The sequence below is a fragment of the Oratosquilla oratoria genome, chromosome 27, assembly GCF_046742065.1.
Source record: "Oratosquilla oratoria isolate Oo_2021 chromosome 27, ASM4674206v1, whole genome shotgun sequence".
In the NCBI taxonomy this organism is placed as follows: domain Eukaryota; kingdom Metazoa; phylum Arthropoda; class Malacostraca; order Stomatopoda; family Squillidae; genus Oratosquilla; species Oratosquilla oratoria.
Genome location: NC_134803.1, coordinates 7,681,262 through 7,696,261, shown reverse-complemented (window position 1 = coordinate 7,696,261; position 15,000 = coordinate 7,681,262). Strand labels below are relative to the sequence as shown.

The 15,000-nt window shown below is 39.8% G+C and overlaps 1 protein-coding gene across 2 annotated transcripts in view; it reads left to right on the top strand.

The window, feature by feature from the left end:
• Positions 1-15,000, top strand: part of LOC143039875 (uncharacterized) — a 440,047-nt gene that overhangs the window by 174,017 nt on the left and 251,030 nt on the right. For both annotated transcript variants that reach the window (XM_076210178.1, XM_076210175.1), the window contains exon 2: positions 13,999-14,376. In XM_076210178.1, coding sequence (XP_076066293.1) covers positions 13,999-14,376 — 378 coding nt within the window. The remainder of the gene's footprint in view (positions 1-13,998; positions 14,377-15,000) is intronic.

Sequence of the window (15,000 nt, the reverse complement as noted above, 5' to 3'; positions counted from 1 at the left end):
TCTTCCTCATGCTAAAGTCAGCCCGATGACCTCAGGTGACCTCTCATGACCTTGGATCGATCCTTAAAGAGTCGGACCTGACCTGTCCACCTCGGCCCCTCCGATGCTTGGTTCCTCTCCAACACTCCACCGGCTTCACCCACTTCACCAACAATCCCCCCCACCACCACAGACATTACCAACTTCCCCATTTCCTCCCCACCTGATCCTCATCTCTTCACCACCTACTCTCCACCTCCTCCCCAACAATTTATGATACCCTCACCACCTCTTCTACTTCCTATCCCACCTGCCCATCTCCCATACCTGTCCACCTATCCACCTCCTCCACCTGTCCACCTGCCCACCTCCCCCACCTGTCCACCTGTCCACCTGTCCACCTCCCCTACCTGTCCACCTCCCCTACCTGTCCATCTCCCCCACGTGTCCACCACCTCCACCTGTCTGCCTCCACCATCTGTCCACCTCCCCTACCTGTCCATCTCCCCCACCTGTCCACCACCTCCACCTGTCTGCCTACACCATCTGTCCACCTACCCTACCTGTCCATCTCCCCCACCTGTCCACCACCTCCACCTGTCTACCTCCACCATCTGTCCACCTCTACTCCATTTCCAATCTTCCCTGACTCCCCACCTTTTCCCCACCTCCTCTCCAACTCCTCAGCTCATGCCCACACCCTATCCACCTCTTCTACCTCCTCCCCCAGCTGTCTATCCCCACCCTATTCCCCGTCCTCCCTGGCTCCTTCCCACCTTCTCTCCATCTTTTACCCCCGCATGCTCCCCAACCTCTTTCCTAACGCCTTCTCTGCCTCCACTCCGCTCTCTCTCTCTCTCTCTCTCTCTCTCTCTCTCTCTCTCTCTCTCTCTCTCTCTCTCTCTCTCTCTCTCTCTCTCTCTCTCTCTCTCTCTCTCTCTCTCTCTCTCTCTCTCTCTCTCTCTCTCTCTCTCTCTCTCTCTCTCTCTCTCTCTCTCTCTCTCTCTCTCTCTCTCTTTCTCTTTCTCTCCCACCTCTTCCCCACTTCGCTTCATTTTCACCACCCTTTTCCCCTTCTTCCAAATCCGCCATTGTTCTTCCCCTCCACTGAAGTTATATGAGCACTTTTATTTCCTGCTCTCATTTCCATGTGTCACTCAACTTCCAATCCACCCTCTCACCCCTTCCCCTGTCCTCCCATTTCTCCCCTGTCCCCTCTTCCTCTCTCCCCTGTATTCTCTAATTCCCTATACCCGTCTCCTTCCCAACACATCCCAATCCCCTTTCCATCCCTCCACCCTTCCAACTACATTCTTTCCTATCCCCCTGTCCCTGCCCCTTTCCCTCCCTGCCCTCCTCTCCTCCTCATCTCCTCCTCCTCTCCCCTTCTCCTCCGTTCCCCAGCCACCAAAAAAAAAAAACACTTCTTTGGTGGCTTCATAGCCTGACGTTTTACTGTAATCTACGCCTGAATTTCCCGCCAGTGGGAGATCATATCAACCTTATTTTCAACCCTCTCGTTTCGTAGAAGCCTCTCTCTTACCCGATAGAAATGGAGTGGTGGCGGGGGTGGGGGTGGGGGTGGGGGGGTTCTGGAATAGATCGTAAAACCGAACAAAGGGTTAGGCTGTAAGATTCTCTCTTCTACTAATTTCAAACATCGGTATTGTTGTCCAGTCATAATTCTGTTCAGCTTACTTTGAGTTTTGGTGTAAAAAATGTACTTTCGAATATTTCCATACATATATTGCGTAGTTTGGTTACTTTGCTGAAAAGGAAATTTGAAAGACTAATCTTCAGAGACCGGAGTAGATATATTTATTAACTAGTATTCTATTTATTCATTCATTTATTGATTTATTGATTTATCATTTATGTATTTATTTATTTATTTATAATAAATGTTTTTATCTATTCATTAATGGTTTCACTGGATGATTTGTTTATTTACTTATATGTTTATCTATCTGTTCACTTGTTTATTTACTAATTAGGTTTTTTGTTTATTTACGCATTTATCTATTCACTTATTTACTTAATTACTTACCTGCTTATTCGTTTATTCATTCATATATTCATTTGTTTATTTATATCTAATCAATCAGTTCTCTATTTACTTATTTTCTAATTATTCTAATGAATAGGAAAGTTGACACATGCGTTCTATGAGGCAAATACGTACAAAAAAATATATATATATTTTACTGATAGTGAACTAAACTAGCCTAGCCTAACCTAACCTAACCTAACCTAACCTAACCTAACCTAACCTAACCTAACCTAACCTAATATAACCTAATCTAACCTAACTTGACCTAACCTAACCTAACTTAACCTAATCTAATATAACCTAATATAACCTAACCCAATATAACCTAATATAACCTAACCTAACTTAATATAACTTAACCTAACCTAATATAACCTGGTTATACCTAGCCTAACCTAACCTAAATTAACCTAACTTATCTTAACCTAACCAACACAACACAACATAACATAACATAACATAACATAACATAACATAACATAACATAACATAACATAACATAACATAGCACAATCTAACCTAAATTAAAACTTAATCCCAAACCTAACCTTAACATACTCAACCTAAGCAGACTCAACTCTTCTAGAGAACGAAGATATCTATCGCGTGCCAGAGTAGCTACAATCTACTCTTCAAGGAGTGTGATATACGTTGTGATTTACTATTAGTCAGTGTGCCAAATCAACAATAGCCCATGCCTTTCTCTTTCTCTTATTTCCCATCTACGCGTTTTTTTATTTTCATTCTGTATATAGTAAAGGAAGCTGTATGGTACACTGAGTATCACTTTTTAGGATTATAAAAACGATTTGAATAAGTTCTATGACACGTAGCAGCTCTTTTTCCCCGCAATGTTGTCTCGCTGTGTTGTCAAAGATGAGAGAGGTGGGACGGGGTGGGTAATCGTTGTTATAATCTTAAAAAGTGATACTGACTGGAATCTTCACCTTCCTTTACTATACACAGAATATAAAAAATATATATATTTCAAATAGCATATAGATGAGAAATAAGGGAGAGCCATGTAATAAAGTTGATTTGGTACGAAGTATGCAACAACCTGAACGGACTACTTGGAGCGCAGACTGTATTAGCCCTGGATCATTAGTTGTCTGCTGCTGCCAATGAGTGACACTGTGTCGTTATGTCATCATTATGTCATCACTCAGAGACATGATGATCTACTCATGTTTTTTTTAATTAGTTATTATAGTAGGCGATAAGTGTTTTTTTTATTTCTAATTTGATTATCTTCTATTCCAATAGAGTGTAATGCAATGCAGTGGAGGAGACTTTTTAATTTGCAATATCCCGGTGCTGTTCTCTAAGCCTTTAGCATATTCCTTTGGAACGTCGAGAAGATACTTCTCCCTGCTGTTGCTTGTTCCCGAAGCCCGTCAACCCCCTCACCCTCATCTGGAGGTGCGGGGTGGGGGTGGGGGTGGGGTTGCTCAAGTTCAGTCCCTGAACCGGCCCAAGATGTCTCTCTATCAACTTTAAATGTATTTCTTGCACCTTACCAGACATGAAGAACTAACAACCGGTGACTGTTCCCCTCCTTTTACTAATCTCAGCTCACGCTCGGGCCCTAAACCGGCCCAAGATACCTCTCTCTATCAACTTTAAATGTATTTCTTGCACCTTACCAGACATGAAGAACTAAAAACCTGTGACTGTTCCCCTCCTTTTACTAATTTCAGCCTACGATACAGGAACAGACCCACACTGATTCAACACAGACAACAGGTCAAAGTCTCTTCCCAGAGAGATCTTTGGGAGGAAACGAGGAAGGATGGCGGCTGTTGTGGGGCTGCAAACATCCACTCAGTGAAACTCTAGTCAACAATTACTCTTATTAACATGTACACTTGCACACAAACACACACACACACACACACATACACATACACATACACATACATACACACACGTTATCATGTCATAATGTATACTGATTAATGACACTTTCTTGCATGATGCCCTGATGTGTGATGTCTTCTTACATTATGCAGCTGGGTACGATGCCCAGCTGTGTCATGCATTGATATCATATGACTTTTACCTTGAAAGACTAGCGTAACCATATGGTCACACACAAAAAAAGTTTTTGTATATATGCCATTAACACTAAAACAAGTACAGGATGGCAAAAAACAAGTATGCCACAAACTAGTGTATGATTCATTCTGCAAGAACTTACGCAGCAAACGTTTATAACATTTAAGATAATAAACATGAATTTAATAAAAATTGAAACATAAAATAATTCAGTCCTTAGAGGGTTAAAGTAGGGATCTAGAGTATATCTATTCCTCTGTTGGATTGGAGTCGGCTGAGCTGAGGATTAAATGTAGAGAAGTAAATAGGTAGATAAGTAAGGAGGTAGGTAGGGAAGTAGATAATAGTTAGGGGGGTAGGTAGTAGGTAGGATGGTAAGGCTATCATAACTGAATATTAAGTATGCATTATGTTATATACCAATACCTTGCAAACCATATGTTATATACATGACTTGAATGGGTGTTTTCCTTCTTGTATGCATGTTTTCTTTCTTGATCAAAGTTGATTTTGTTCACAAGCTTAATATTTTCATTTTCTATTTTTTCTGTACCTTCATGTCGGTTGTGAACTCAAGTATGGGCGTTCCGAGGGCGTGGGTACACGGTTGAGGAAAGGTTCAGAATTGTTTTCGTAGGGCATGAAGTAGTGTACGTGATAACTTTTTTTCAATAATACGCTTTTGCATGATGCTTTTTTGCATTGATGTCAGAGTCACGTATAATGCCCCGCTGTAGGAGATAGTGTATATTACGTTTCTGCATGACAAATGTGTGTGTGTGGTACATGGCGTCGTGCTATATTATACAGTGATTTGTATCACCCTGCTGTATCATTTATTTGTCTGGCGCCTTGTTGTATGATGTCTTAATGTGTGACACCCACTGTAGCTCCATATTGTGTAGCACCTTGTGTGGCGCCTTGTTACATAACTCTGTGACGAAAGACGCCTTCTTGTATGATTCTATGACCAAAGACACTTTGTTGTATGATTGACTGATGTTTGACGGCTTCCAGCATGTGAATTTGTCTGTAAGAGAATTTATTGTATTTATAAACAATTAACAAGTCTTCTTATGTTTGCGTAGATATGACTTCAACCATTGCTGAAAAAGGAATGGGTTTTGTTATTTCACCACACTTTTTTTTTGAGATATGAAAAACTATATAGTATAACAAGTGTCACATACTCTGCCACACATTATATTAACTCATTCGGACATGCTTCCTTGCGTTTCTTATCCAAAATGGCTACTGTCACTTAGCACACAAACTAAGGCTAAAGGTGGTAGCTTCTGTCGAAGTAAGAGGCTTCTTTCGTAATCATATATATATATATATATATATATATATATATATATATATATATATATGTGTGTGTGTGTGTGTGTGTGTGTGTGTGTGTGTGTGTGTGTGTGTGTGTGTGTGTGTGTGTGTGTGTGTGTGTGTGTGTGTGTGTGTGTGTGTAAAGAACCAGAATAAAGAAAAGATAGAGACAAAACGTTTCCGTTCATGAAGACATCCTCAGGTGCATAATATTACAGAACAAGGTACAGGAACGTTAAAGAATAAAGTCATATGGGGAAGGTATTAGTAAAAGATCTCGCATGATTCTGAATGACCTCAAGCAAGTCCGCTCTTGGGTTATTGATTCTGGGGGGAAAAAATCTAATTTTGTAAAATATGACTAATGCTTGAATTGTCAAGAAATGTATCATTGATAAAGGAAGATTCTGTTATGTTCCTACCTAACTATCATACTAAATGAGAAAGCCAAAACGGACATTGTTAAATGCAAATTCTTTTTTAGACAGGAACGTACGGGAGATGATTAAATATTGTCACCATTTGCCAGAACAAGGGATATACACAACGCAGCTGCATTGAAAGGATGTGATACAAAATAGTATGAAACCTGGTGAGAACATGGCTCCATTTTTTTTTTTTTCTAAACTGGCGTGACCTTTTGTCAAGAGCAAAAAAACTTTTCCTGATGTGAATCCAGTTAGACTGATAGGCTTACTAGATTGAGCTTGGGGATTGATTAATTAAACGGCGAAACGGCAGGTTAGTAGGCCGGCTGTCTAGATAGTTTTATAACCAGCTATATGACTGACTAGAAGACGGACTATTTAGCTGGTGAGGAGAGCGTGTGTCAGCTGGTCTGGTTTCAGGTGCTTTCCTATTGATTACAGCTGTGGTGGTACAACTGTCCCCAATGTCAGTCAATCTCTCTCTCTCTCTCTCTCTCTCTCTCTCTCTCTCTCTCTCTCTCTCTCTCTCTCTCTCTCTCTCTCTCTCTCTCTCTCTCTCTCTCTCTCTCTCTCTCTCTCTCTCTCTCTTACACACACACACTCACACACACACACACACACACACACACACACACACACACACACACACACACACACACCACACACACACACACACACCACACAAACACACACACACACACAAACACACACACACACACACACACACACACACACACACACACACACACACATACACACACACACACACACACACACACGCACACACACACACACACACACACACGCACACACACGCACACACACACACACACACACACACACACACACACACACACACACACACACACACACACACACACACACACACACACACACACACACACACACACACACACATACACACACACACACACACACAATAGTAATAATAAGGATAATAATAAGAAAATTTGGAGGTTCCCAGCACTTTTCAGCGGGTATTTCTCCCCAAGTTGATCAAATGACCTGCCGCCCTGTCAAAAGGTCCGTTTGAAAACTTTGTCATGTTGGAAATATATAGAAAACGAAAAATCTTTTATTAGCCTCGCTATCTTTCCAACATAAAACAGTAATGTAATCGTAACTGTTCGACAACAATAGATCATGTTAGGGTCAAATTTTCAGTTGAATGAAATCACTTGGCGTCAGGAAGACCGAAATCTAGAATAGAGATGACCTCACACCAGAAGAAAATACTTAAAGTGGGCCACTGGGTTGTCGAGCAGTTGAGGGTCCGGCATCTAGACTAGTGCGTCACTCCATCCCCCTACATAAGTCGACCGACGACTACTCGACAACCACAACAACCACTGTCTCTGTTCGTGTGGCCGATTGAACCCTCTTTTTGATGAAGCACCGTTTTCTGTTGAGTGATTGTGGTCTCCAATCATCATATTAAGTGTCCTGTCATTTAGTTACATTAAGGGAGTATATTAATCATCTGTCTCTGTTATTTATCCTATTAGAAAGTTAGTCCTGGAGGAGGGTAGAGAGATTGAGAGAAGGAAGAGGGATGAGGAGGGTGAAGAGGAAGGGGAGAAGAAAGGATGAGAAGGAGTGGGGAGGAAGAAGGGTGAAGAGGTGAAGAGGTAAGGAGGAGGTGAAAGAAGCTGGAGAAGGAGTAGAAAGAAGGGAGGAAGAAGGGTGAAGAGGTGAAGCGGTAAGGAGGAGGTGAAAGAAGGTGGAGAAGGAGTAGGAAGAGGGGAGGAAGAAGAGTGAAGAGGTGACGAGGTAAGGAGGAGGTGAAAGAAGCTGGAGAAGGAGTAGAAAGAAGGGAGGAAGAAGGGTGAAGAGGTGACGAGGTAAGGAGGAGGTGAAAGAAGCTGGAGAAGGAGTAGGAAGAAGGGAGGAAGAAGGGCGAAGAGGTAAGATGAAGGAGGACGATGGGGGAAAATGGGTGAAGGAGGATGGGTTCTATATGCTCCTGGGAGAGTTCCAGGAGATACTGAAGCGTTCTGGTTGAGGCGTCAAATAATTATAATCTAACCTGTTTTTGGGATAATCTAGTATATATATATTTCTTGATTAATCCTCCTAGCTTTCTCCTTTCTCCTCCTCCTCCTCCTCCTCCTCCTCCTCCTCCTCCTCCTCCTCCTCCTCCTCCTCCTCCTCCTCCTCCTCCTCCTCCTCCTCCTCCTCCTCCTCCTCTTCATCCTCCACTCCCTTTACCCTTTCTTCCTCCCCTTTCTTCCTCCTCCTCCTTTCATCCTCCTTCCTTCTATTCATCCGCCTTCATTCTCCTCCTCCTCCTCCTCTTCCCCCTACACTTTCCTCCTTCCTTCTTATTCCTTCCTCTTACTCCTCCTCCTCTCTCTCTCTCCTTCCTCCTCTCTTCTTCCTCCTCCTTCCGCCTCCCTCCTTCCTCTTCCTCTTCCTCTTGCCCTTGTCACTGTAATTTTTTGCAACTACACAATATCAACACAAACTGACAACATCGATATGTTGGAAAAAACGAAGAAAAATATTGAAAAGGTTTTGGGAAAAGGCCAAAAATAAGTAAAGAAAGAGGGAAAAATGGATTAAGGGATCCGGTTTAATTCCCCAGGTGGACTGAACCCCGGTAACCAATCTAAAATCTACCCCCAATATTTACTTTTCTAATTAACTTTTCATTTACATAGTTATCACTGTGTTTATTCACTTATTTATTAATCTATTTACTTGTTTATCTATTTATTTATTTAGTTAATCATTTATTCATTTATTTAATGACTTAATTTTTTATTGATTAATTTATTCATTTATCATTCATTTGTTTATTAATTAATCAATTAGTTTATTTATTCATTTATTTATTTATTTATTTACCTATTTAATCATTTATCTTCATATATCTATGAACTTACTAATTTATTCATCCATTTATTTATTCATCTATTTATTAATATACATTTTTATTTATTCATCTATTGCATATTCAATTAGCCATTCATTTACTTCATGTTTAATTTTTTTTTTTTTTTTTTTTTTTTTTGTCTTATATTTCTCACTACGAAATTATTGGGCATGAAAGCCTTTGCTGTGACGCGTTGATTCTGTAGAGGGACTTTGAGTTACTGTCTACTTAGCTTCTTGTCTTGAGACGCCGAAGCCTTGGTTCGTTTGGCGTAAGCATAAGCGGCAAACACCAAGAGGCGCTCAGCTGCAGAGGAAGGCGGAATATCCCCTTCACCCTAAATGCTCGAACAGTTGCCAGAAGTACGTTAGGTTTTGAAAAGAGTTTCATGACCTTCGATTCTTAAACTCTATTCATTGTAATGAAAATTGATATGGAACAAACAGTTCCAATAACTGAAGGACTAAATATTTTGTATACGACTCAACTTTCATTATACATGATGTAGAAGAACGAAGATGGTGATTCAAAGATAGTGAGCAAAAGTAGTACTTTTCCTCTGGGCCATTACTGACCAGTCCGCGGACCCAATTACTCTTTCCCTGTTTGTTGCTTTGAGAGGAATTTCGACGTCACAGATCTCTCGAAGCAACAATGGAAGCCAGGTACCGCTGTAACGACTAACCCAGAGAGGCTTTTGACATTCGGAAAGATAAACAAACAGAGAATAATAGAGTGAAAACGCTTCAGCCCAGAGGAATGCTTCGAAAAATCTTTGGGTGCTTCTTATGAGGTGTGCGTGTGTGTGTGTGTGTGGGGGTAAATCTGAAAGAAAAAATATGCTCCTCTGACTGTTGGAGAGCTTAATCGGTTTTGAGTCCCACCATCACTTCGAATATGGCTTGGGAATAGGTCACACACTAAAACATAATGAGTCCTATCAACTTTCACATTGTATAGAAAAAAAAGAGAGAGAGACAATACCAGTTTCGGGAGATTTAGTTATATTCCACAGTAATCTTTATTCTTTCACAACGGAAAGAGGGTACCAAGAAGGTATAACAGAGATGAATAATATCGTCTGACGGCGGCCAGAATAAGAAAATAAAAAGTAACACCTACTAAGGAAGGGGTTGGTAAAAAGAGCTTACAGTAAGTGAGCACATTTTTCCGACCATAACCCTCGCACCACCATCCGCTATGGTACAATGCTTCGCCTAGCATGTCGATCATTCGCTTGTACTCAAGAGTGAAAAATGGCGCCCGAGAAGAGCAATTGAAGTCCACATCCCATTATATTTCAATGCCTCTTCAGTCTAATGTTCTCCTGTGGAATAGAAGTGGTAATGGCAATGGTAGAGTCCCGGTTATTGTGGTGAAACTCGTGGTGGATGAGGTGGTGGTGATAGTAGAAGTAAAGATAGTGGTGGTGGTGGAGGTGGAGATAGGATATATATATATATATATATATATATATATATATATATATATATATATATATATATATATATATATATATGTATATATATATATATATATATATATATGTATATATATATATATATATATATATATATATATTGTATATATGTATATATATATACATATGTGTATATATATAATATATATATATACATATATATATATATATGTGTGTATATGTATATGTATATGTATATGTATATGTATATGTATATGTATATAATGGTTCCCTCCTACTACAATTCCCCAGTGGTTATCCTTATGCTAACTATGCTCCTCTCTTTTTGTATATAAGCCTAATGTATTCTGACCTTTGTCATTGCTTTTGAAAACGTACACAGTGTACGAAACGTCAAGCTCCACTAAAACTCTACTCCTCTTCCTTCTGAGTTTGAATCATGTTCTTTGGACCAGCGATAGAAAAATTACCTCCAGAAGCCAAGTCTATAGTTAGACGTCTTGAAAATCTATACAAAAAAATCATCAACGCATCTATTGCTATTTTCTTCAATAAAATCTGTCTACAGAAAAACCTGCTACCGAAATATACAAATATATATATATATATATATATATATATATATATATATATATACATGTATATACATACACACACACACACACACACACACACACACACACACACACACACACACATATATATATATATATATATATATATATATATATAAATATATGTAGCTGCAGGAGGTAGAGTATTGTTGTGATAATGTTTACGTTGGTGGGTATGTCCTTCTTCTGGAGTCTTTGTGTCACCACAAGAGAGTATGTGTGTATGACCACCGGCCCTTATAGTTGGCTTGAGTACTCCAGTACTTTTTGTATTGCTACTAGCTCAGTCTGTAGGGTCGAACAGTGGTCTGATGTGCGCCAGGCGGCGGTGTATGTTGCGTAGTATACCCCTGCTCCTGTTATGTCGTTCTCCGGGTCCACAGTGCCGTCAGTGTAGCAGACAAAACAACCCTGGGCCTCCGTTGCCTCGATCGCTGTTCGTGCTGCATATCTCAGTTCCCCTGGTGAGCAATGTTTTTTTGCTTGTGGTAGTTATGTGTGGTTGAAGGTGGTTGATGGGGATATCCATGGGGCTGGAGGTCGGTACTTCAGGTATGCCCTGTCTTGCTTCAGAGCCCGTAGGTGCACTTCCATGCCTGTCGCGCGGATTTGGTCTCTTAGGTGTCCGATGTACGTATCTGGTCGTGGTGTGTCCATTCTATACATGGGAATAAAAATTACCATTGAATTTATCGGTTCTGCTTCTTACAAGCTATTCAAATGGCTAGTTACTATCCTTAGCCCTTTAGTAGGTACAATCTCTTCTTCTCATGTTACAAACAATTCTGATTTAATAGACAAACTCCATGATATCACACCAAATTTTAAGTTTACATTGGCTAGTTTTGACATAGTTTATTTACTTAAGTCCCAATAGATGATTTATTATTCTACCTTCAAAATGAACTTGATAAACATGTTCTTCCATTGCCATCTTCTACATTGATTGAACTAATTAATGTATGTGCTAAAGATGTTTCAATTCAATGGTAATTTCTGTTCCCAAAAATTGGGCGTGAGTATGGGAAACCCTTTATCCCCAGTTTTGAGTAATTTATTTATGGAATACATCGAAACTAAAATATTACACAAAATCTTCCCTTCTAGGTATATTGATGACATTTTATGTCTTTGGCCAGAAGATAAAAATGTTCATGGTTTTTTAACCAAATTAAATACCCTTGATGATTCTATTAAATTTACTTTAGAAATTAAAAAAAAAAATTGTACCTGACCTTTCTTAGATTGCACTATCCTACGTCATGATAACATCCTTAAATTTAAAATATATGGTAAATCAACTAATGTAAGCTCAAATATTCATTATCATTATTCTCATCCAAATAGTATTAAACGCTCAGTTTTCTCTTCTATGTTTCTTAGATCTTTCCGCATCTGTAGTCCTGAATTTATTGATGACGAAATCAGAAATGTTTTTAACATTGGGCTAAAATTAAAATACCCTAAACAATTCCTTAATATTGCTTACAATTATGCTCTTTCCCCATTGCACGGGTCAGAACCACTGTAGTAAGATATAGTACATCTACAACTCTATCTATCCTTATAACCATCACCTTACTACTCAAACACTTCATCTCAAACACATTTCACTTTCTCTATGCCTTACTTGTATTCCAAGTCTCTACCCCATAAATCCAAGGCACAAACACTCGTTCACATAATGTTCACTCCGCATCCATCCTCTAAAATATATTTCTCTTGACGCTTTTCATTCCTCCATGACATTTATTTGTTTTCTTCACTCTACAATTTACCTATAGCGTGTTCCTATCACTTCATTATTCTCGTAGTATAAGTACTACTCATAGTTCTGCTGATTCTGCCCAATCACTCTGCAAATACCAAGGTCAAAGGTCACTGAGAGGTGAGGTTGGGCCGTCGCTGTACCGAAATGACATGTTACTCCCGTATCGCACTCATGTATACATGCTGTAGAACTCATACTTTGAGACATCCTTCCGGCAGCGGCGCCGTCTCTAGGATCACTTGTACTTGTGCAGTGATTACCGTTCTTCCTCTTCCTCCATCATTCCCCCCAACTTTCTCTCCATCATCCCTCTTTTTTGTTTGCTGTCTCAAGGGTGGTCGTCACGACTACCTGGGTAGGTAGAGATGTTACACACACACACACACACACGACTGTCAGTACGGGGGTGCCGGTGGTACCTGGTTCGAATCCTGCCCAGGGCTGAAATTATTTCAGTATCGCTGCGCTTCGAGTCGTTACTCCAACTCTCATGGGCGGGGAGTTGGGTGTGTGTGTGCGTGTAAGGTCATAGCATTACCCATAGATAGGTCATACGAGCTCTGAGCTCTCTTCCGGGAGGGAAATAGCTGTCGATCACAAGTCCAACACGTGATCCAAAGACCAAGACCAAGGTGAAAAACACACACACACACACACACACACACACACACACACACACACACACACACACACACACACACACACACACACACACACACACACACACACACACACACACACACATATGTGCCTAAGCAGAAACAGAAAAGGGAGTACATAAAGTGCTGGCATAATAAAAAGTGTAGCGATGCTAAAGATAGAAGAGACAAAGCTTGGAAAAAAATGGAAAAGAGACAAAAAGAGACTAAATGGTAAACATACATTAAACTGAGAAATAAATACGTAGACATACGAACAGAGGAAAAAAGAAACTATGAAAAAGATATAATAGCAAAATACAAAGATCAACCTAAACTATTTTACAGATATGTAAACGACAAACCAAAAGACAAACACGAAATAATAAAACTGCGTGAAGGAAATCAAGAACACACAGAAGATGTAGAAATGGCTGAAGTAGTGACCAGACACTTCAAGTCTGTTTTTACAATTGAAGGCTTATAATTGTGGGATGATAGTCACCAGGAAGGATCCCCTAAAATGAAAGAAATGATGGTGACACAGAAAGAAATAAGGGACCAAATAAGGAAACTCTATGTCAGAAAGTCACATGGACCAGACGGAATAACGAGCTATATATCAAAAGAATGCATAGACGAACTCACAGAAAAAATACACAAGATAACTGACTTCTCATTCAAAGAAGGAAAAGTATGAAGGTAAATACATACATACACGCACGCACACACACACACATGTATATATACACATTTCCCATTCTCTTGCTTAACAATTTTCCGTTTTCTTTTCGCAGGCGCGGAGGGACCGGCATGTTCAAGTGGATGATATCAGGTCACAAAGGTCACAAACACAAACAAGAAAAGCTGAACAATGCCATCCAGCCGAAAAACAAAAACAACAACAAACAACAACAGTTGCAGATCCAGGAAGAGCAACAACAACAACAGCAACAACAACAACGCGTTGGTAACGATGCATTAGAGATTAACAACCAAATCAACAACACTAGTAACAACATGACCTCTGAAAACAACAATATCAATTCAAACCTGAATCTACAACAGTCAGAGCTTCCTCAACAGCAGCAGCAGCAGCAGTCGCAGAATAAACAACATTCTGGAGAGCCGGCACAACTTCAACACAACGATTCCTACAGTTCTTCTAAAGACGAGTGAGTATTCGATATTAAATAGAAGATATTCTCATAATGTAAAGGTATTCACCAGTGGTTAGGAATTGGTGCTGAGTATCCACTTGGCACTGACAAACAAGTGAGTATTAACAAATTCCCAGACACTTCATATCACCAATATTTTGTTATCAATTATTTTTATTATTTTTCGGCATCCAACATCCTTCTGCCACTCGTCACAATCACAGTACCTGCAAATGATTACATCTCCGTTGCCAAGCTGTTGCCGTCAAACAAGTTTATTTTTTATTTTTTATATGATTTCTACAATCTACCGACTGATTTTAATGTCGTATAGAGGTGATATAAGAATCAGGACTGGGCGGGTTACTTGTGCGTAAAAGGAGGATAGAAGATAGTGAAAGAGAAAAACAGACACACGCGAATTCAGACAAAGATAGATAAGTAGAAAGAGAGCAAGAGAGAAAGAGGAAAAAGGAGAGAGAGAGAGAGAGAGAGATAGAGATAGAGAGCGAGAATGTATATGTCAGTGATAGTGAAATATATGATAGTGTGGTAGGTAGTTTAAAGGCTAGTTATTCCCAAATCTTACTAATCTTGCTCCTTATAGAACTTTGATAATTTTTTTTCTTTCTTACTCAA